Raw genomic sequence first — 21,451 nt, 5'->3', positions numbered from 1 at the left:
TAAATCCTCTTGCCTACTTGACATCTCCACCTGGATGTTGACTATGCATTTCAAATTTTGCCCAAACTCAGACTCTTGATCTGACACCCACAAACTGCTCTTCTCCAACTTCACTCTTTCAGGAGTCATCCTTAAAATCCTCTCATCTCAGTGCCCACTTCCGATTATAAATAAGCCTTGCTGACTCCATCTTCAAAATATATCTGGAATTCAACCACTTTCACCATCTCTACAGCTGCCACCCACATCTAAGCCACCATAACTACTCACTTGGAATATTGCACTAGCCTCCATTTGCTCTCCCTGCTTCTGCCCTTGCTTTCTATAACCAACATGCTCCTGTTAAAATGTAAGTCAGATTATGACATTCTTCTCTTCTGCTCAAGCCCTCCCATGATGTTCCAGAATACAATTCCTTTGCTCCCCCTATGACCCTGTCCCCACCACTCTCCTACTGGCTAACCCTTCTCCAGACATACTGGCCTCCTTGCTATACTTTAAATCTACCATACACAACCCTGCCCCAGGACCTTTGCACATGCTTTTCCTTCTGTCTGGCTACAGATGCCTACTTCTGCTCTGCCCTCTTCATCCAGAGCTCTGCTCAAATGTAATCAGCCTAAAGAGGTCTTCCCCGACCACTCCATATAATGAAATCTAGTCTTATTTTATTTTTCTTTATAGAACATATAACCTCCTGACATCATCTACTCCTGTGTTTATTCATTTCTTGTCTATCGCCCTACCCTAAAATGTGAGCACCATGAAAGCACCTTAATTTTGTTCATTACTTTACCTTCATCACTTGGACCAGTACCTGGCTCACCAAATTGATGCTCCATAATATGTGTTCAATGAATTAATAAAAGTGGTGTTATGGAGCAAAAGGAGGCTAACATGTATTTCATGAAAGGGCTTTCCAGCACTACTACAAGTGAAGAAGACAGTGCTCCAAAAGAGCCCTCGCTAGGTTTGGTGGGAAGAGAGGGCTTCCCAACACCCAGAAAACCAGTTAGGAAGGCTTCCAGGAGTTAGTGGGAAAGGTACAAAAATCATTCTTGCTTCTATCTCTGTGCTCCAGAAGAAGAGACCCAAGGGAGTGACTAGTCCAAGTGAGCCCTCTGGCCAGAGTGCTGAGAGGAAGGTGTGGACTGCAGATCCAGGAAGAGGCTGAGAAGCCCTATGGGGGTAGGTGCACCCCAGGGCTTGTGAGGGAGCCAGGGATTTCATGGGGTGGTTGCCTCCTCCTGTTCTCCATCTCTGCAGTGGGCCTGTTGGGAAGAAATGCAGCTGCAGCCTCAGTGGGGGCTGAGCCCTGAGTCTACATGGCCCCTGTCAGGGCTCTATGCCCCAGCCAGCAGCTGGGGAGCCTACAGAGAGGGTACAGTCCACCATGGCCAGTGACAGAAGCAAACCCTTCTTGTGACTGTAGCCTGGCACCTCAAACTGTGGGCTACCACATCTTTTGTCTCCAGATTCTCACCACAATCACTCCCAGAGATCTCTATGATTATCCCCAAATTTGCAAAGTGGGGGAATAGGCTCGGAAGGCCAGCAACTTCCACAAAATCAGACAGGAAACTGTGGGGTCTGTACTGGAACTTAGGTCATTGGCTGAAAACTCCACGCGGAAGGGTGCTCTCAGGATGGGTCTGGGCATCCGTGGTCTTTGTGAAATAAACTTTTCTGGGGCAGCACTGCAGGCCAAGGGGAGGCAAGACCTGAGCAGTAGGAATTTTCTTTCCAGATGAAGAGACAGTTCCTCCTAGACCAGCACTGGATTCCCAGGTGCCAGAATGTGCATGTTGAGATGGGCAAAGAGTCCATTTTCCTCCCTCAAAGCAGGGACCGGAGTTTGAATTTGGAGCGCTTAGTGCAAAGCTTTCGCAGCAATCCTAGACCACGGCATAGATGCAGCTGGACTTCCAAACGTGTATGGAAGATGAGCAGGAACTGGCCTAATGATCAAGCTGTCACGTCCAGTTTGACTCAGGGTTACTCACTCTGAGTCTATCTCTTGTTGGCGCTTTTCTCTGCCTCTGACGCTAGCCTTCTGCTTTCTGACTGTCTCTCAGCCTTTCTCACGGACTCACTGTCTCAGCTCTGAGTGTGTCTCCAAATCTCTTCAGATCTGACGTCTACGCCTACCCTGCTTCTGGGTCCTCCTACCCCAAATCAGAGGACAGAGGAGCCCAAAGTCAAGTTGGGAGGCGAGCGCCCTCGGCCAGCGTTTTCTGTGGACACAGGGAGAGTCTTGTGCCGGAGAGGTTTGGAAAGAAGAGTGTGCCCTGTGCCCGGGAGCCAAGTGCAGCCGCGTGGTGCTGCCAGCTTCTGCCTCCCTTCCTGCCCGGGGAGGAGTCAGAGCGCGCGCTCCGAGTTTGGAGAGGTAGGGGCCCAGCCCCCGCGGCCACCCAGGGGATCCCAAGCTCCTCCCTTCCCTGCTCCGATTGGCCTCTGGCGCCCCCGCCCCCGGCAGCCCGCTCCAGCTCGGGGGACCAGGAGGCTACTACTGGATAAATAGCCCCCGGGCGCCTGGCTTGAAGTTAGGGGTGGAGGAGCCCCAGGGCACTGCCTCCACTTTCCGGGGTACCCGTCTGGCCGGACCGGACTGGGCAGGGTGAGGTGGGGTGGTGGTCGGGTATACATCCAGACCCCCAGTACTTGGCTATCACACGGCGGCGGCCGGGGCTCCAGAGTGGCAAAACGTTTAGGGCAACCCTTGCCGCTGCGGTTGGGCAGAGCCAGGACTGCGCCGCCGCCGCCGCCCCGGGCCGAGCTATGGAGCTGCTGTCGCCACCGCTGCGCGACGTGGACCTGACGGGTCCCGACGGCTCTCTCTGCAACTTTGCCACGGGGGCGGACGACTTCTACGACGACCCGTGTTTCGACTCCCCGGACCTGCGCTTCTTTGAGGACCTGGACCCGCGCCTCGTCCACGTGGGCGCGTTTCTGAAACCCGAGGACTCGCACTTCCCAGCGGCGGCGCACCCGGCGCCCGGCGCCCGCGAGGACGAGCATGTGCGCGCGCCCAGCGGGCACCACCAGGCTGGCCGCTGCCTGCTCTGGGCGTGCAAGGCGTGCAAGCGCAAGACCACCAACGCCGACCGCCGCAAGGCTGCCACCATGCGCGAGCGCCGCCGCCTGAGCAAGGTCAACGAGGCCTTCGAGACGCTCAAGCGCTGCACGTCCAGCAACCCCAACCAGCGGCTGCCCAAGGTGGAGATCCTGCGCAACGCCATCCGCTATATCGAGGGCCTGCAGGCGCTGCTGCGCGACCAGGACGCTGCGCCCCCCGGCGCCGCCGCCGCCTTCTACGCGCCCGGCCCCCTGCCTTCGGGCCCCGGCGGTGGTGAGCACTACAGCGGCGACTCGGACGCGTCCAGCCCGCGCTCCAATTGCTCCGACGGCATGGTGAGGCTGGAACCCCGGGCTAGGGGAGGAGTGGGGGCAGCTCTCGGGGTGTATCTATGAAGCATTTCCTCTATGGAGGGTGGGGGTAAGGGTTGGACGGGGAACCTTCCGGGGAGTGGATCCCGTGTCCTGGGGAGCTGTCACTGGGATAGCCTTGTGTTTGGGCCACCTGACTGGGAGCGCTATCAGAACACGGCTGCACTGTGATCTGCTCGCCCACCCCCCCCATACACACCCCACACCCCCATGTATTCCTATTTCCAAAGTTAAGATTTGCGTTCCTAGGTAGGTGACTGTCTCCTTCTATCTGGCCTGACAGCTCCAGACAGCTCCTGTCCACCCTAATCCCAACCCCTCCATCAAGGAGGACAGGAGACACGTGGCTGAGACTGGGGAAGCTGGGGTGGGGACTGGGCGAGCTGGAGTGATGCTCCAGAGGCCCCGCGGGCCTGAATCGATCCATCGCCCTTGCCCTTTGCAGATGGATTTCAGCGGCCCCACGAGCGGTGCCCGGCGGCGGACCTGCTACGAGGGCTCCTACTTCAGCCAGGCGCCCAGCGGTGCGTATTGGCGCCTCATTCTTCCCACGTTTCCCTTTGAACTATCCTGGCTTCCCTCTCCCTAGGACACCCCCCTCCAACTCCCGCCCACCTCCCCCACCTCCCCACCCACCTGTGCTCCACACACACCAATCCTGTAATGAACGAATTCCTGCAAGGTACAAGGAACGAAATGCTAAGCTCATGGCTCCCTCTCCTTTGGCCGCGCGCTCTTGGTGGATCGCACCGGAGAGTGCCAGGCCCTCAGTGTCCGGTAGAGCACCAGGAACCCCTGCTTGCTAACCCCAGTCTCTCCCCGCGCAGAGCCCAGACCCGGGAAGAGCGCTGCCGTGTCGAGCCTCGACTGCCTGTCCAGCATCGTGGAGCGCATCTCCACCGAGAGCCCCGCCGCGCCCGCGCCCGCGCTGCTGCTGGCCGACCCGCCGCTGCTGGCCAACCCGCCGCCGGAGGCGTCCCCGGGCCCGCATGAGGCGGCCGCCACGAACGAGGACGATCCCGGCGCCCCAACCCCTACCCCTGATGTTGCCCCGCAGTGCCCCGGGGGCGCGAACCCCAACCCGATCTACCAGGCGCTTTGAGGGTGTCGACGGACGGCCCCGTGTGGAAGGACGAGGCTGGCCACCGCCAGAGGGATGGCGCCCTGAGGTTTCCCGCGCCCCCAAAAGATTGAACCACTGTCGCCAAAGGCGCTTTAAAAGCAGCCCCTCCCGAGGGAGGGGAGGCGGGAGAACTGATGCGTTTCCGCCTTTCCGTACCCCAGAGCACGGACACAGTCCTTTTCCCCCCACGCAGCATCCTTCCCCAAGACCCACTGTGGTGACCGGTCTGAGTTCCTCCGTGGGCAGAGCTGATCCGGGAGGAGCCAAGCCCTTCCTCCTCCTCACCCCTTTTCCATGTGGGTGGGACGCGCGTAGACCTACAGCCCAGACCCACCGGTCCCCAATGCGGTCGGTGAGTCTTGGTCTCTCCTTTCCTGAGCCCTTGGAGACACCAGCTCTTTCCCACCCCCTGCGCGCCCAGCTCCTGTCCCAAGTGTAACAAGTGTAATGGTAACCTCTCCCACCCCCTATTCAGGACCACTTTTTGTAATACTTTTGTAATCTATTCCTGTAAATAAGAGATGCTTTGCCGGAGCAGGAGCCCCCAAGGCTGTATTTATGGGAGGCATGGTGTGCGGTGCGAAAGGAACTTTGTAATGTTTATATCAAAGGAGGGTGAGCTGCTGGCCTTGCCCAGGTGTTGGAAATAAAAATGCTAATTTATACCAAGGTGGTCCTGGCTTTCCTTAGGGCCTAGGGGCAGGGGCAGACTACTGACCCAATGCAGCCACTAGCCCTGCAGGTGGAAACCTGGAGCCAGGAGAGAGAAAGGAGGGGTACACGTGTCTCCAGCATGTGGGGAGGTTCCTATGACCACGACCAACGTAATGACACATCCGTCAGTGGTTTTCTTGTCAGGTGCATATTAGAATGATCTGGGTAGTTTATAAAGTGATCTATGCTTCCCCACACCTTACCCTCCGGAGAATCTGTTTTATCGATCTGCTCCAGACACCTGGTGCCAGATATTGGTATTTTTTTTCTTTAATATATTTTTTTATTGACTTCAGAGAGGAAGGAAGTGGGAAAGAGAGATAGAAACATTAATGATGAGAGAATCATCGATCAGCTGCCTCCTGCACACCCCACACTGGGGATCAAGCTTGCAACCCGGGCATGTGCCCTGACCGGGAATTGAACTGTGACCTCCTGGTTTATAGGTTGACACCCAAACACTGAGCCACACTGGCTGGGGAGGATATTGGTATTTTCAAAAGCTTCCCAGGTGGTTCTGACTATGCATAAAAGATTGAGAATCACACTTCTCCATGCACAGAGTGAAGCCAGAAGGATCCCTGGGGAGTCATGGCCTCAGGTGCCAAGTCAGAATCCTCATGGGTACAAAGGGTGTGCTCTGGAGCTCACAGCATTATGAGGAAACACTAAACAAGTGTGAAGGGGCATGGCCAGCTGTCCAGTACTTACAGGCTCTTAGCGATAGGTGTAAACACTAGGGGATGTCACTGAAGATGAGAAAGGTACAGATGCTTCAGCTCAGCCAGAAACCAGGCACCAGAGCATCTCAGCACTCGGATCTCCTAAGACCAGAACCTGCAAGGAGAGGGGCACGTGCAGACCTGCCTCCCCACAGGTGGCATAGATGCTCTCATCAAGATATGAACACTCTGGGGCAGTGAAGGAGCCACTGATTCAGCCAGGGTGCTGGGGAGGAGATGCCACTTGAGCTGTATCTTGAGAAACGAGAAAAATAACACAATGCTCATAGACACACACACAACCACAGGGGAGAGCTCATAGACACACATACACGCCCAAATATACACAGAGGCACTTCTGCCCTCCCATCCTCTCCTTGAAGGATAGCCTGGCAAAAAAATTTTCCCCGTTGACATGCCACCCCAACCCCACCCCTAACACACACACACTTGCCACCAAGACATCAGTGCTTCCTAGTCCCACCTTTACAGACCCTTTTCCCCTCGAAAACCTTATAAGCCCACTCATAAGGGTTCTTCTCACCAAGTGGGGGGCCCTGGGGGAAGCAGGCACGATGTGACGCCAGCCAGCAGGAAAGGCCTCATTTCCTATCTGAGGATCTGCTCTCCACTCCCAGGAGAGCCTCTGCTCTCCCCAGCGCAGGGTCCCTGAGGAGCCACCAGAGTTGCTCTGCTTCTAATGGTCCTCAGCGTTTCTCCTGGCTGCTTCCCCAGATGTGCCAGGGCGTTTCTTACACTCTGTGAGAACCCTTGGGGGCTCATTCATGGATTCATTCATTTAACAGAGGCCAGATGCTGGGTAAAAACAGAGACCAGTGGACATGGTTCCTGCCCTCGGGAAGCACCCAGACATTTGGGAAAACTGTATCGGTCAGCAGCCGGTTACATTACAATGGATTGAGTGCTATAATGTGGGCACATGCAGCAGAGGAACACTGCAGAGACAGAGGGACAGACAAGTAGGTCGCCCCTAATAAGAATCTAGAAGGCGTTCCTTGGTCAGGGAAGAGGAGCCAAATGAAGTTGCCCCAAGGGGAGGGAATGGAGGGAACAGTAAGTGCAAAGACTTACACAGAGTGAAGCCAGAAGGATCTGCATAAGTGTTACATGGGAGAGGTGAAGGAAAGCAAACTGTGCCTTCGTGGAACCAAAACTGCTCCCAGGAAGGGGCCAGAGGTGAGATGGGGGGAAAAGCGGAGGCAAAGCCACAGTGGTCTCATTTGAGCTGTATCCTAAAGGCAATGGAGAGCCATAGAAAGTCTAAACAGGGGAAGGACTCAAATATATCTATATTTTAGAAAGCCCAGTCTAGGCTGGTAGGATGGGAGACATGTCAGAAGTGCCACATGTGGCCTGAACTGGGGCAGTGGCTGGCGATGGGAGACAAAGCATAAGAATGGAAATAGTTGTGCCGGATAAAGCGTAGGCATTGAGGGTACAGTGGAGAACCCGGAAGGCATAGTCCTCACCCTCACATGGCTGAAAATCCACTGGGGAAATAACCATTAGACAAAGAACCCAAGGGATAGATGCAATGTTATAAATGACGAGAGGTGCTTATAAGAAACAGTAAAGAGGGGGCATCTGCAATACTTTCAACAACAAAGATCAATTCTTTAAAAAGTAAAGAGTGTGCCAAAACCGGTTTGGCTCAGTGGATAGAGCATCGGTCTTCGGACTGAAAGGTCCCAGGTTCGATTCTGGTCAAGGGCGCGTACATTGGTTGCGGGTACATCCCCAGTAGGGGGTGTGCAAGAGGCAGCTGGTCAATGTTTCTCTCTCATCGATGTTTCTAGCTCTCTAACCCTCTCCCTTCCTCTCTGTAAAAAAATCAATAAAATATATATTTTTAAAAAGTAAAGCGTGTGATGTCAGATGATAATGGGGTATGACAAGTTAACCAAGTCAGAGAGGAGGAAGGAATTAATTACAAAAATGAAGAGGACTCTGGTAGCCTAAAGGGAGCGAGTGTGCAATTAGAAAAAGGTGTCCCTCCTTCCTGAGGACACTGTGGTGCACAAGAGCTCACTGATGGGCAGCCACGACTGGATGGCAGCTCCACTCACTTCTCAGCCAGGCGCACTTGTGCAGTGAGCAGCCTGCGTAAGTGTTACATGGAAGAGGCAATAAGGAATATGCAGCCCACCAGATGCAGTGGAAAGGAGTGGGCAAGACTGGTGAGAAAAACAAGCAAGAGGGGGAAGGCAGAAGAAAGAGGAGATGAGGTGGAAGATAAATACAAAAATGATGATGGTTCTGCTGATGAACAAAAGTTGGTCCTAGCTCAGGTTTTATCTCCTGTATTAAATATTAAATCCTCTCCACACAACTCACCACTGTTAAAGGGAAATGTTAAAATGTGAGACATGGTAATATTTGTTTTTACACAGTCAATAGTTATTTTTTTTCCCAGACAACATTTAACAGCAGGTTTTAATCCATACAGAACTTGCCCAGTATCAGGGTCGAGTGAGTCCCAGAGGATGTCAATGGCTGCATGATTCCTGGGATCTAAGCCGGGCTGTGCTGGTGACCCGTTTTGAGATTTTGAGAATGTGGCTTATCCCAACTAGACTTGGGCTTTCTCTCTATGGAGGAGATTAGCCAGTTTAAAAGGTATGCTCAGAAATTCTTTAGTAATTCACTCAAAGCATTTCAGAAAAAGATAAATGAAGTACATTTTTTTTTTTTTTTTTTTTTTTTTTTTTTTTTTTTACAGATAAGGGAACTGGGACCATGACAAATAGATTTTTCTCAGTGTAAGCAAGTAATTTATAACCTCCTGCTTTACGGATCCTCCTTTAACTTTTCTCAATGTTTTGTTGAGATATAATTCATATACCATAAAATTCTCCCTTTTAAAGTGTCCAATTCAGTGGCTTGTACTGTATTCCCAACCTTGTGTAACCATCCGCACTAACCTATTTTCATTTCTATGGGTTTACTTCTTCTGGGCAATGGAATCACACACTATGTGGTCTTTTGAGTCTGGCTTCTTTCACTTAGCATAATGTGTTCAAGGTTAACCTGTGTTGTAGCACTTATCAGTACTTCATTCCTTTGTTTTGCTGAATAATATTCCATTGTATAGATAAGTCACACTTTGTTGATCCACTCATCAGTTGATGGATATTTGGGTTATTTCCATTTTTTAGCTATTATACATAATGCTGCTATGAACATTGACCTAAAAGTTATTGGGTAAACATATGCTTTTAATTCTTTTGTGCATATACCTAAAAGTGAAATTGCTGGGTATATCATAACTCTATGTTTAAATTTTTGAGGAACTGCCAAAGATTTCCCCAAAGCAGCTGCATTATTTTACATTCCCATTAGCAATGTATGAGGGTTCCAATTTCTCCACATCCTAACAACACTGTGATTGTCTTCATCCCAGCCATCATCCTAGGGGGTGTGAAGTGGTATCTCATTGTGGTTTTGATTTTGCACTTCCCTAACGATTAAGGATGCTGAGCATTTTTCTTGTGCTTATTTGCCATGTGTATACCATCTTTGGATAAATTGAGGTTTTTTTTTTAATCCTTTGTTAATTTTAAAATTAGGTTATTTGTCTTTTTATTGCTGTTAGGGGGAGAGACCTACCCAAGGGCACACAGAACCGAGGGCAGAGCCTGGATTAGAACCCTATATTTTGGTAAAATCTAATATGCCTATATTATCCGTTTGTTGCCTGTGTTTTGGGTGTCTTATCTAAGAAACTATTGTCTGATCCAAGTTCTTCTAAGAATGTTATAGTTTTAACGCTTACTTTTAGGGATTGGATCCATTTTTAGTCCATTTTTGTAAGAGGTAGGACAAAGGAGTCCACTTCATTCTTTTGTATGTGGATACTCAAATGTCCCCACACTATTTGTGTTGAAAAAACACACACCTGTAATTCCCCATTGAATTGTCATCGCACCCTTGTAAAAAATTAATTGCCCATAAATGTATGGGTTTATTTCTGGACTCTCAATTTTATTCCACTGATCTATAAGTCCATCCTTATGCCAAACACACAGTCTTAATTATTGTAGCTTTGTAGTGAGTTTTGAAATCAGAAAATGTAAGTCCTTCAACTTTTTTCTTTTTCAAGATTGTTTCAGCTATACTCGGTCCTGTGCATTTCATGAGTGCACCTTTAAGTAGTTCAGTCCTGGTGGTATTTTCAAGAACCACAAACCTTGCTGGATACAATATGACATGAAAATGTAAAGCAGGTTCTTCTTGGTGCCCAGAAAAAATAGTCATAGATGATTATGCTGATTTTTTACATTTCCAGTCATTTTTGATGCAGCTTTTACATAATAAATGTTGTTTTGTTTACTGAACATCATTCTGTAATTGCAAAAAATAACGTTGTAACTGTTTTTAGGGAGCATTAGGAATGCTTCTCTGTAATCATAACTTATTTAAAAAGCATTATGTAGGTGTGTCAGGCAGTTAATAAAAATATTAAACTAGTTTCCCTGGATTTTTTCATGTTTATAATAATTGTCAGATTTTTAAATTTTGCATCTGGTCCTGACTTCTTTTCTAAGTCTAAATAAATATTCACTTTTGTGCCCAACTTTCTATACTTTTTTTTTTTTTTAAGAGTGGATCCCAAATGTCTAAACTTCAGGCCTCACAAAACCTGGGCCCACCCCTGCACACTGCTGACTATGCTTACCTGCAGCCTGACTCACACACAGGTGCCCGCCAGGAACATACACAGGAGAGCCCACAAGACTCCTGCCAAGGGAGTCAAAGAGGGAGGAAGGCTCTTGGGATAGCCTCCCATCCCCAGCTGCTTCTGGGAGAACTCTGTGGCCCCTGCCCAGACCTTCTGGTGATGCCCTTGCAAAAATGCCCACAATCACCTGCTTTCCCTGTGCACCTGCAGCCCTGACACCCTCACGCATCCTTCACCACAGCCATCATCATGTCTCACTGTCCTCCCTCACTCCCACGGCCAGCAGCAAGGGGCACAGAGACCCATCTTCCCCAAAACCAAGCCCAGGCAGGGCTGATGCTCTGCCCCTGGGCCATGCTGACACTTTGAGGGGTGGGCGTTGCTGAGAAATGGCAGGAACTCATGGGGGTAAGGGCCGCTCACAAAGGGTTTGGACGGATGGCCGTCCAAGAGAATGGATGTAGAGGAAGGAGAGGAAGTTCGATGAGAGACACTATCTCATTAAATCCTCACAAAATAGTTATTTCTTTTATGTAGCCTAGGAAACAAAAACCTAGAGGCTAAAGCGACTCGTATATACAGCTAGTAAGCAACAAAACAATATTTCTAACCAAATTTAAGGACACTTTACCCCCCAGAAGACATTTGGCAGTCTATAGCCCTTGGTGGTCATAACTGGGGAAGGAATTCTACTGACATCTAGTGGGTAAGAGGCCAGGATGCTGCTAAACTTCCTGCAATGCACAGTACAGCCCCACCACAGAGGATTATCTCATCCAAAAAGCCAGCGGTGCAGAGATTGAGAAACGCTGGTTTAGCACTTCCCCGGAGTACTCTTCACCTTGGCTCCGTTCTCAGCTTCTCCAGTTCTAAGAGATCTGGGATCCACTTGTCCAGGGGTTTCAGGAAGGAACAGCTCAGCACCTAACACATTCCTAGGTTAGGGACCAGGGTCCGCGCTCAAGCTAAGGATCCGACAGCCACAGATAGTCATCAAGTTCCCACTATTCCACCTTCAGATTCACTGTCCCCATCCTTTCAAAGGAGGGTTCCTGTCTGGGGAGAAAATGCCTGTCAGTCCCATTGCTTACTATCACCCCAAAGCCTGCTCTATCTGTGCCCAGCTTAGGTTAGCTTCCAGATGTAGCCACAAGATGGCACCCCAACCCATCAGGTATGCTGAGGCTCTGGGCTTGGGAGAGCAGCATGTAAGATGTGCCAACCTGGGCAAAGGCCTGGGGGCTGGCTTTGGGCCAGTTCCAGAGCCTAGCAGGACTAGATCAAAGGCCTGCAAGTGCCAGGTGTGAGGACATAGGCCAAATTTGGCTTCAGGACTCCCTTAGCCTGTTTTCTAGTCCAGCCCCAGTTCAAGTCCCACCACCGATCTTCCTGAAGCCAGGCAACCCCTCCCCTCTAGTCTGAACAAGAGAAATTCCAGAGATGAGGTGTTACGATAGGGCTTATTATTATTTGTAGCCAACAATAAAGAAATTGAGGCATAGGGAGTTTGAGTAACTTGCCCAAGGTCACAGCTAGTCAGTGGTGGAGCTGGGATTTGAACCCAGGCAGTCTGGTTCTATGCTCATAACAACTGAACACCAACCACTTCATCAGTGCACTGCCCCCTGCCCACCCCACACCACTGATCCTAACGACCCTAGCATGGGACCACAAACTTTCCTCTCTGAAAGGGAGGGGACAAATGGCTAGGAGTAAGTGGGGTGGGGGTGGGGGGGGGTACGCCTCCAGAATGAAAAGGAATGAGGCTCTTGGCTGGGCTGAGGGTCTGTGGTTAGTGGTTGTGGGTGAGAAGCTAAGGCTCCATCAGCAATTCCTCCTTCCACCCCCTTTTCTCTGGGGCCTTTTTCCTTCTTGTCCTGTGGTGCCCTCTTGGTTTTTCTGGGCTGTCTGCAAATGCCAGCCTTCTTACAGTGTGAAGAGGGTGTGAGGAAAGAGACTTTTATGTCCCTGCTTAGGACAGAGAAGGTAGGAGGCATTCTTTGAGGCCTGTGCTGGGTGTGTCATCAAGGACAAAGGTGAGAATCCTAAAGTGGGACAGTGTGGGGTCCCTCAGGGGCAGCTCCCCTCTTCACCTGGGAGGCTCTTCTCTCTGAGCCTTCTCTGCTGGCCTCAGAGGGGACTTTAGGACGTGATGGATGTCCTCTGACACTCCCCTGCCCTCCAGCCCCGGCCTGCTTCTTTTCTAGCACATCCTGCAGGACCAGGCCTGACCTGAGCTCCTAATCACTCAACCTTCTCTCCGACCTTCTCCCTCTAGGAGCCCTGTGCCTCTCTCTGTCTTTCCCCTTTCTTCTCTCCACCATCTGGGCATAATTCCCCTTCCCGCTGTGACTCTCTGTGGGTAGTGGCGCAAGTGGGCTCCACACTGACACCCTGAGAGGCCCTGGCTAAGTCCCTTCCCCTGTCTCCATCTCAGTTAAGGACTCCAGACTCCTTTGGTCTCTGACACACTGGGATCCTAAGATCCTGGCCCCTCTCTTGGCCTTTCTCAGCTCATCCAGGCTTTGGATGAGGAGCTCCCTGTGCTCTGGGCACTGTGGAGGGAAGCAAACAAGAAGCATCCCTCGAGGGGCTGGTAGTCACTTTTTGGAAATAAGATGAACGACAGGGAAGGTTGCAGAGTTATACTTTGATCCCAGGTGGTCCCGCAGGAGAGGGAAGGGACGGAACCCAGGGTCCCTGTGGCTGTCAGAACCACCGAAGGTTTTCTAGGAGGTAAAGAGGAGTGACTATCCAGCTGGGAGGAAGGGAAGGTTCGGAGAGCTTCTTTCTTGTCTCTCCCCATCCTGATTTCTCCCAGCCCGGTGTATGTGTGCCTGCCTCTCTGTGGGCCTATCCTTTTCTTTTCCTTCTGGGGTGTCCATTTCTCTGTTTTATCACCTCATTGCTTTGGGGCAGAGCTTTCTGAGAACCTGTGTCGAGGATGTCTGAATTTGGGCTATGCTGAGCCACAGCAGGTCAGGCCTCCTCAAGGTGAGGAGATGAGGCTCACTGGTTGGGGTGAGAGGGAGACTCAAAGCACTCCCATCCCTGCGGTGTTCTGAGATTGCAGGGGGAATAGCTCCCATGTAGAGGAATAACACAGACCGATCTCTGGAGGGAGGACTGGCTCCTCCATCCTGGCCCCATACTCCAGCCTTCTCTTTAACTCTGCCCATCTCTTCCTGTTTCTGCCCTAACGCTGCCTGTCTTGTCTCTCCCCTTGTCCTTCTCTGCTATCCCTCACCTCTTGCCCTGCCCCTGGTCTCTCTCCAACCATCCCTGGTCTCTCTCCAAACCGTTCCCTCCACCACCCACAGATTTCCCCGGGGCTGGGATTCCCCTGGCCAAGTGAGGAGAGAGATGCCAGCAGCACCGCTTTGTCCCCAGGCCCACAATGGTGTCTGCGGGTCAGTGTCAAGGGACAGCTGTCTGCACAGTGAGCAAGTGCCGACAGGTAAATAAGAGGAATCTCGTGTCTTCTTAATTAAATCGCCCTTTGCCCAGGCAGTCTTGTGTTCGATTGGGCTGGGCTGAGATCAATAAGCCTCTTTCCCAGCACAGCCATCCCTGGAGCTGGGCCTGACCTTCCCAGCCCTGTCCGGGCCCACCTGCCCACTTCCCCACCAGCCTGGGAGCCCCTGGAGGGCAGGCTATCCTGCGCTCCTGTAGCCGGGGACAGAGCCTGGAACAAGCAGGGAGTAAAGGAGTGATTGCTTGTTTGAGTGAATGGAGCTATTGGCAACAAAAACTGGCCAGGAGGCCCAAACTGCTTCGCCTACTCCCAGGGTCATCTTTGAAGCTGCTCCCATCCAGCCCCAGACCCAGGACCTGCTTGCCAACCAGGGCAGCTGGAGTCCTGCGGTGAGAACAGGGATCATCAACCTTCAGCACCACCTTCGGACCTCTAAGGGTAGAGTGCCCCTCTCATAAGGGACCCCCAGGTAAGGATCCAGGGCTAGTGCGGGAGGATCAGTAAGCAGGATCAATATGGCAGAAGGTGTGGCACTCACAGGAGACTAGGGTCAGCCTGCAGTTATGAAAGCCCGGGGTCAGTAAGGGGTCGAAATGGGTTAATAAGCATCCAAGATGATTGGATTCTTAGTAGAGAGCTTAGAGGACAGCACGTGTGTTATATATGTGGAGGTGGGGGGGGGGGCATTTTGAGGTCTATGAGAGAGGGTCCCTTTGAAAGGTTCATGTTGGCTTCAGATCCAGTGGCAAGGGTCAGTATTCAAGGGTTGTTTGGAGCGGTGTCTCTCCTAGGGATGGGGCCTCTAAGGGATAAGACAGTCAGTCTCCAGTTTGAAAAGAGGAGGGCAGGTGCGACACTCCTCTCACCTCAGTCTGACCTGGGGAGGCTGACCTAGACGTCTCCGGGAGCCCTGGCCCATTCAGTGGCTTTCCCTTCCGGAAAAGTGAAGTTCTGACGGGTGCCCGGGAGCTGCAGGAGCCGTGCCGGGAGGGAGGGCGCCCCCAGCGCCGGAGTTGAGGAGGGAGGCCCAACTCCTTGAGAGGCTGGGAGGGGGCGCGGAAGCAGGGCTCTTTAGGACCCAGCGCGGCGCCTCCCTCCGGGGGCGAGTGCGGCTGCGCGCGCCGTGTGCCCGTGTCCGGAGAGCGGCGGGCTGGACGCGGACCGCGCGAGCGAGCAGGCGAGCAGGACAGCCAGGCAGCAGCCCGGGCGGCAGCAGCGTCGCGGCGGCGGCCGCTCCGCGCCTCCTCACCTTCCCTGGCCTCCCCGCGCCGCGCCGCGCCCCGACCTGCCACCCCCACCTCCCGGGCCCGACGGACCGCAGCCCCATCTCTTCGGCCGGCATCGCCAAGCGCCTGCCTGAAGCGGGGCGCGGAGCGCCAAGCGCAGAGGCACCGGAGCCCGTGCCCGGCGGCCCCGCAGACCGAATCCAGCCCGGAGAACCCCCGCGGGGCCCCACCAGGCTCCGCAACCGGGAGCTGTCCCTTCAGCACCGCAGCCGCCGGCGTCCGAGCGCAGCCCAGCGGAACCGCAGCTGGAGCCGGAGCTCAGCGCTCCGCACCGAGCAGCAGCGTCCCCGTGCCCCTGTCCGGGGGCCCCGCCATCTCCTCCGAGAGGCGGGGAGAAGGAGCGAGCAGGGCGGGCAGGCGGGCAGGCGCGCCCGCCGCCGGGGGGAGCAGGCAGCCAGGCAAGGAAAGAGGGAGGGGGCCGGAGCTCGCCCTGCGCCCCTATAGCTGCAGCCCCGCCGCGCAGGGAGGAAGGCAGCGGGCATCCATCTCCCCCGCGCCGCCGCCGAGAGAGAGCGCGCTGCGGCGGCGACCACTGCACAACGGAGCGCCAATCTCCCCTCCACCCTTCCTCCTCCTGGGGGCTGGTCTGTCCGCCTGGCTCCGGGAGCAGCTGACCTTACCCTCCAAAGCTTTTGTGTCACTTTTCTACATTTTCTCGGCTGAGATGGGGACGGCAGCCCGGTCCCCCCACCCCCTTTTCCCTCCTCCCGGCGGTGCTCTCCGCTGAGCGCCCACCCCTCCCTCTCTTCCTCCTTCCCTCTCTCCCGCCGCCCTCCTTTCCTCCTCCTCTGCTTCCTCCTCCGCAGCCGGACCAGCTCCCTCCTGCATCTGGCGCCTTAGAGACCCTTGGGATCATCCCGCACACTTTCCCAGCACCCCGACAAGAAACCTCCCCGAGGGGCTCAGGTCGCCGGAGCCGCTGTCTTCTGTACCCCTCCCCAACACCACCACCACCACCACCCCACCCCACCCCCGACGGCTGGGGGGAGAGGGGAGGAGGCCGCGCGCCCCCTCCCCGGCGCCAACTCCCCCTGGCGGCCGCTCCCATGGGTGTCGCTGGGCCACGCCATGCCTAAGGAGGCGCCGCGATGGGCCAGGGGGACGAGAGCGAGCGCATCGTGATCAACGTGGGCGGCACGCGCCACCAGACGTACCGCTCGACGCTGCGCACGCTGCCCGGCACGCGGCTCGCCTGGCTGGCGGAGCCCGACGCCCACAGCCACTTCGACTATGACCCGCGCGCCGACGAGTTCTTCTTCGACCGCCACCCCGGCGTCTTCGCGCACATCCTGAACTACTACCGCACGGGCAAGCTGCACTGCCCCGCGGACGTGTGCGGGCCGCTCTACGAGGAGGAGCTGGCCTTCTGGGGCATCGACGAGACGGACGTGGAGCCCTGCTGCTGGATGACCTACCGGCAGCACCGGGACGCGGAGGAGGCGCTGGACAGCTTCGGCGGGGCGCCCCTGGACAACAGCGCGGACGACGCGGACGCCGACGGCCCCGGGGACTCGGGCGACGGGGAGGACGAGCTGGAGATGACCAAGCGCCTGGCGCTCAGCGACTCTCCGGACGGGCGGCCCGGCGGCTTCTGGCGCCGCTGGCAGCCGCGCATCTGGGCGCTCTTTGAGGACCCCTACTCTTCTCGCTACGCTAGGGTAAGCGGCTTACCTGTTGGAAGATGGGGCGGGGGAGGGGGATGGAGGTGGGGGTTATTTCGATAACTAGGGAGTCAAAACTGAAAGGGGATGCGTGTGTTGTGTGTAAGGCAGGGGATGGTTTTTTTCCCCCCTCCCGAGGGTGACTAGGTTTGTATGTAGTAAGGTCTGAGTATTCCCAGATGTAATATGTATGAGCTAGTATGAATGGGTGTGTTTGTGTGTGTGTGAGTGGATTGTGTGTGCATATTTATGTAAATGGGGTGGTGTATATTTGGGTGGGTAAAGGATGTAGTGAGAAGGAGTGAGCATGTGTGAATGCTTGAGTGTGCAGGAGTGCCTGTGATGCGTGTGTGTGTGTGTGTGTGTGTGTGTGAGTGCAGATGAACACGGTGAAGGTCTTTGGGTGTAGTATGGGGAGGGAAGCTGGGCCCCCTTCCTTCTTGCCAGGTAAGGGCATCTGGGGCCAGCCAGGCCCATGGACAAGGGCTTGAGGCCTGAGTCTGCTGCTGGAGATGGACCTCCTCCCTCCCCAGGGAGCAGCCTCAGGCCATTCTGGAGGAGGTGGGCAAGGGGGGATCTTTATGGTTAATCGCTGGCTGGGAAGTTGGTATAGGACTCAGCTGCGGGGAGGTGGATATGACTCCTCTGAGACCTGATCCTGGGCACAGAGGCTGTCCTTCCTTGTCAGAAGGGCAGGGTATTGGAAGGGGGCAGAGAGAGGGTGTCCAAGGGGAGCCTACAAGGAGGAACCCTGTGAGGGAGTGGGTGTGTCTTCACCAGCCACCCCCCTTTTCATGATTGACCCCAGTTTGTTTCAGGGGAGAAAGGACATCTGACCTTGGCCCCTCAGGTGGCCTTTCTGGATCAGTTTCCTCATCTGTAAAATAGGAGATTGGGGGGTGGGGGGCTGGTGAATTCTAAGGGGTTTTGCTACTGAACTAAGCCCAAAAGGAAGACCCTGGCAGCAGCCACCTCCCTTGAAAGAGAGAACCCTTGCCTGCATTGGGCTCTGTCCTCAGAGGCCTGAGTGGAGCCTAAGGCATGAAGGAGAGGGTCAGAGTAGTCATTTAAAGCAGAGCCCCTCCCCCATCCACAGCCACCCCCACCCCCTTACCAGGCAAACCGATGACTCTGCCCACTCTTTCTTTACTGATCCACAGGCCTTCCCTCCCTCCCATTACAACTGAGGGGGAAGGATGGGGCGAGGGAGGGGGCAGGAGTGTCTGCTGAGCGGCTGGGGATCATCAGTGTGGGAAGGGGGCTTGGGGACACTGAGGTGTCCACTAGCAGAAAGAAGCTGTGTTTAGGCACAGGCCTGGTAGGTGTGTTACTGAGATAAACACTCAGTGTCTTAGCATCCTGTAAGGAGGGATTAGGAGGTCAGAATGTCATACATTAAAGCCTAGAATAGATGTGTGTGTGTGTGTGTGTGTGTGTGTGTGTGTGTGTGTGTGTGTTGTGGGTGGGAGATAATAGGGAGAAGGCCAAACTCCTCATGGTGCCCCTGAGGGCCCTGTCCAAGGTCACCTAGGGAGCTAGAAGCTTAAGCAGGACCAGAACCGGTCTCCTGGGACCTTGTCTTCCTCAGAAGCGCCATCCTCCTGGCCACCTTGGGCTCATCTTCAGGGCTTTGACCTATGTCCCTGAGTTTCAGAATTGGCAGGGGTCATGTGGGGCAGGTTCCAGCCCCCTCGCCTGTCCATCTTCTCCCGCTGAACATTCCTAGGCTGTGGGGTGGACTTCATCCAATGCAGATAAATGGGCTGACTAGTGGTGTGGAGGCTGGTTGGTGTACAAAACCTTATTTAAAAGCCCTGATTCTATCAAGTGTCCATTGAAGAGCAGACTTGGAGGGAAAAGCTGGGTAGCAGAGGGAATAGAGATAAGTTGGAAGGTTTCCCCCTCCCCCACCCAGCCGATCAATGCCACTGCCTTTTCTCCCCGGTAGCCTCTTAGAGTCGTTCCAACTTCCTTCAGTGACAAATGAGGACACCGGGGCCCACAGGGGGAGGGACCTGCCCAAGGACACACTGAACCGAGGGCAGAACCTGGATTAGAACCCAGGCTTCCTGCCGCCCGCCCTCCCTCCAGCAGGCCTCGCTGCATTGCGCTGCCTCTCTGCGGCTCATCTGCGCAGAGACCAGCCGGCTGCCCTCCCTCCCTCCCCCTCCATCTTTGCTCTGCTGCTGCTGCTGCTGTTGCTGCTGTCACCTTTGTTTACCCCTCCCCCTCAGCCCCTTCCAAGTGGTGGGATTTACTTTTTTTTTTTTTTTTTTAGATTTTAGGCCAAAACCTGTATGTGTGTGACATTGTATATGTGTGTGAAAGAAAAGCTGCAGGTGTGAGAGGATTTGTGCAAGAGAGATTCTTTATGGCTGTGAGAGACTCTTCACGTGTGTGAGAAAGACTGTATGCGAATGAAAATATGTGTGAGACTCGGGGTGTGACAGTGGTGCGTGTGATGAGACTGACTGTGACATCCTGTCATCTCTACACAGAGAAATTCTGTGTGAGTGTGAGAGACAGATTGTGTGTGTTTTGAGAGATGGACTTTGTGTGTGAGAATGAGACTGCGTGGGGAAGAGTGCGTACATGAGGAAAAGAGACTATATGTGTAAGAGAGATACTGTGTATGTGTGTGTGAGAGAGAGAGGAAGAGAGGGAGAGGGAGAGGGAAAGGGAGAGACATTCTTGAGAGAGCTTTGAGTCTTGAGGTGAGTGTGAGTGCACTGATGTGTGAAGCTGTGCATGTAAGGCTGTGTGGGGTGGGGAATCTGTGGGTGATACAGACTGTGTGAGAAACTGTCCGTGTTGGTGTGTGTGCTTGCATGTGAGATGTGAGAGATCTTGTGTTGCCTGGGTATGCGTGTTCCTTGAGGAAGATGAAACTGCAGACCAGCTTCCTGCTTGCTGCCTCGATCTCCTGGGACCTCTGAGCCGCCTTAGTGAGCAGTTTTGCTCCTCGTTTCCCATCAATAGAAATACTCTGTAGCCCCGGCCAGTTGTTGCATGGACCAGGTGGTGAGGCCACCTCACCCAGGCCTCGGCATTGTCTCGGGAAGATAGGGGCTCCTTGGCTGGGGTGGGAGGTCCCCTCTCTAGTGGTGACAGATCGCTGGTTCCCTGGCCTTCTCTCCTGTGGTTTTCTGGGCACCCAGGCTGAGGATATGAGGGGTGGGAAGGGGAGCTGGGACATAGTGAGCCCAGCTTGTATTCTGGGGCAGGGGATAGTGCCCCAGACACACACGAGGAAATGTGATGATGACACTATGTGGCGAGGGCTGTGAAGGAGCTTCCTGGGACTGAGAGAGTAAGAACTGTCCCAGAGGAGGTAATGCTGGGGAAGTTCAGAGGAGCAAGTAGGAATTAGCCGGGCAGATGGCAGGGAACAGCAGTCCCAGCATGCAAAGCCGTGGGAGGTGTGGGAGCGGCAGGACTGTGTTGAGGCGGCCTACCCTCCTCTCTTCCCTGGGGACAGGTGCAGGTCTGAGGCCTTTGGCTTTCATCTGTGATTTGCATGTTGTCATCAGGAACATAGTTCTGTGTCAGGTCAGGGTCAATGGTGGGCCCTGTGCCAGAGAGTATCCCTAGTGTGTGTGTATTTGTGTGTGTGTTGACATCTGTCCCCTAGAGTCACTTGACCTTCCAAAATGATGAGCAAATGCCAATGGAAACCCCTCCTCCATCCACTCCACTGCCCACCTCTCCTCCAACTCTAGGTCTTTGTCACTCTGTCTTGAACCCACCTCCATGGGGATGCCTCCTCAACTCCCTAGGAAGGAAATTCACCAGTTGCTGGGGTGAAGAGATTTCTGTTTCTCCCTTGGGTTCCAGCTGACATGGGACTCTTGGAGCCTTGGCTTGGCAGGCAGAGGGACTGGGGACAGAGCTGCAACCAGGGCCTTTCTAGGTAGCTTGCCTCTCTCACCTCGGAGCCCAGATCATGAAACCCATGCGCCATGGTGAGGGAGCCAACCCAAGGGCTCCCTGCCACAGTGTATCCCCCATTAGGTGCTCTCTCTCTCTCTCTCTCAGGATGCTTTCACAGGTGTACTCGTGTCTCTGAATGGTACCTTCGACCCCCAACCCCAGCTCCCATCCTAGTAAAGGAAGGCACAAACCCAGAATCTCCGAGTCAGAGTCTCAGCCTCCTCACCTTAAAATAGGCTTATGCCAGAACCCGCACCCAAAGGGCCTTGGAAAGATTTACTGAGGTAATATGTGGGAAGCCCCGAGCCACAGGGCCTGGCATGCAGGCAGTGCTCAGTAAATGTTGGCTGCTGATGTTACTCCTATCAGTTGTATTACCATTTTACTTCATGAC

The 21,451-nt window shown here is 54.0% G+C and overlaps 2 protein-coding genes across 3 annotated transcripts in view; both read left to right on the top strand.

Moving 5' to 3' along the window:
• The first annotated feature begins 2,524 nt into the window (after positions 1 to 2,524).
• On the top strand, positions 2,525 to 5,239 carry MYOD1 (myogenic differentiation 1). Its single transcript, XM_036427054.2, has 3 exons — positions 2,525 to 3,411; positions 3,893 to 3,971; positions 4,275 to 5,239. Exons 1-3 carry the CDS (start codon positions 2,779 to 2,781, stop codon positions 4,547 to 4,549), a joined length of 987 nt encoding a protein of 328 aa, XP_036282947.1. The 5' UTR covers positions 2,525 to 2,778; the 3' UTR covers positions 4,550 to 5,239.
• An 11,169-nt stretch (positions 5,240 to 16,408) lies between these two features.
• The window catches only part of KCNC1 (potassium voltage-gated channel subfamily C member 1), a 42,098-nt gene continuing 37,055 nt past the window's right edge, over positions 16,409 to 21,451 (top strand). For both annotated transcript variants that reach the window (XM_036426234.2, XM_036426235.2), the window contains exon 1: positions 16,409 to 17,124. In XM_036426234.2, the coding sequence (XP_036282127.1) occupies positions 16,555 to 17,124 (570 nt within the window). In that variant the 5' untranslated portion in view covers positions 16,409 to 16,554. The remainder of the gene's footprint in view (positions 17,125 to 21,451) is intronic.

This window comes from Pipistrellus kuhlii, unplaced genomic scaffold (assembly GCF_014108245.1).
Source record: "Pipistrellus kuhlii isolate mPipKuh1 unplaced genomic scaffold, mPipKuh1.p scaffold_m20_p_9, whole genome shotgun sequence".
Classification (NCBI taxonomy): domain Eukaryota; kingdom Metazoa; phylum Chordata; class Mammalia; order Chiroptera; family Vespertilionidae; genus Pipistrellus; species Pipistrellus kuhlii.
Note: the sequence above shows the minus strand (reverse complement) of the source record. Positions and strands in the feature narration are given on the sequence as shown.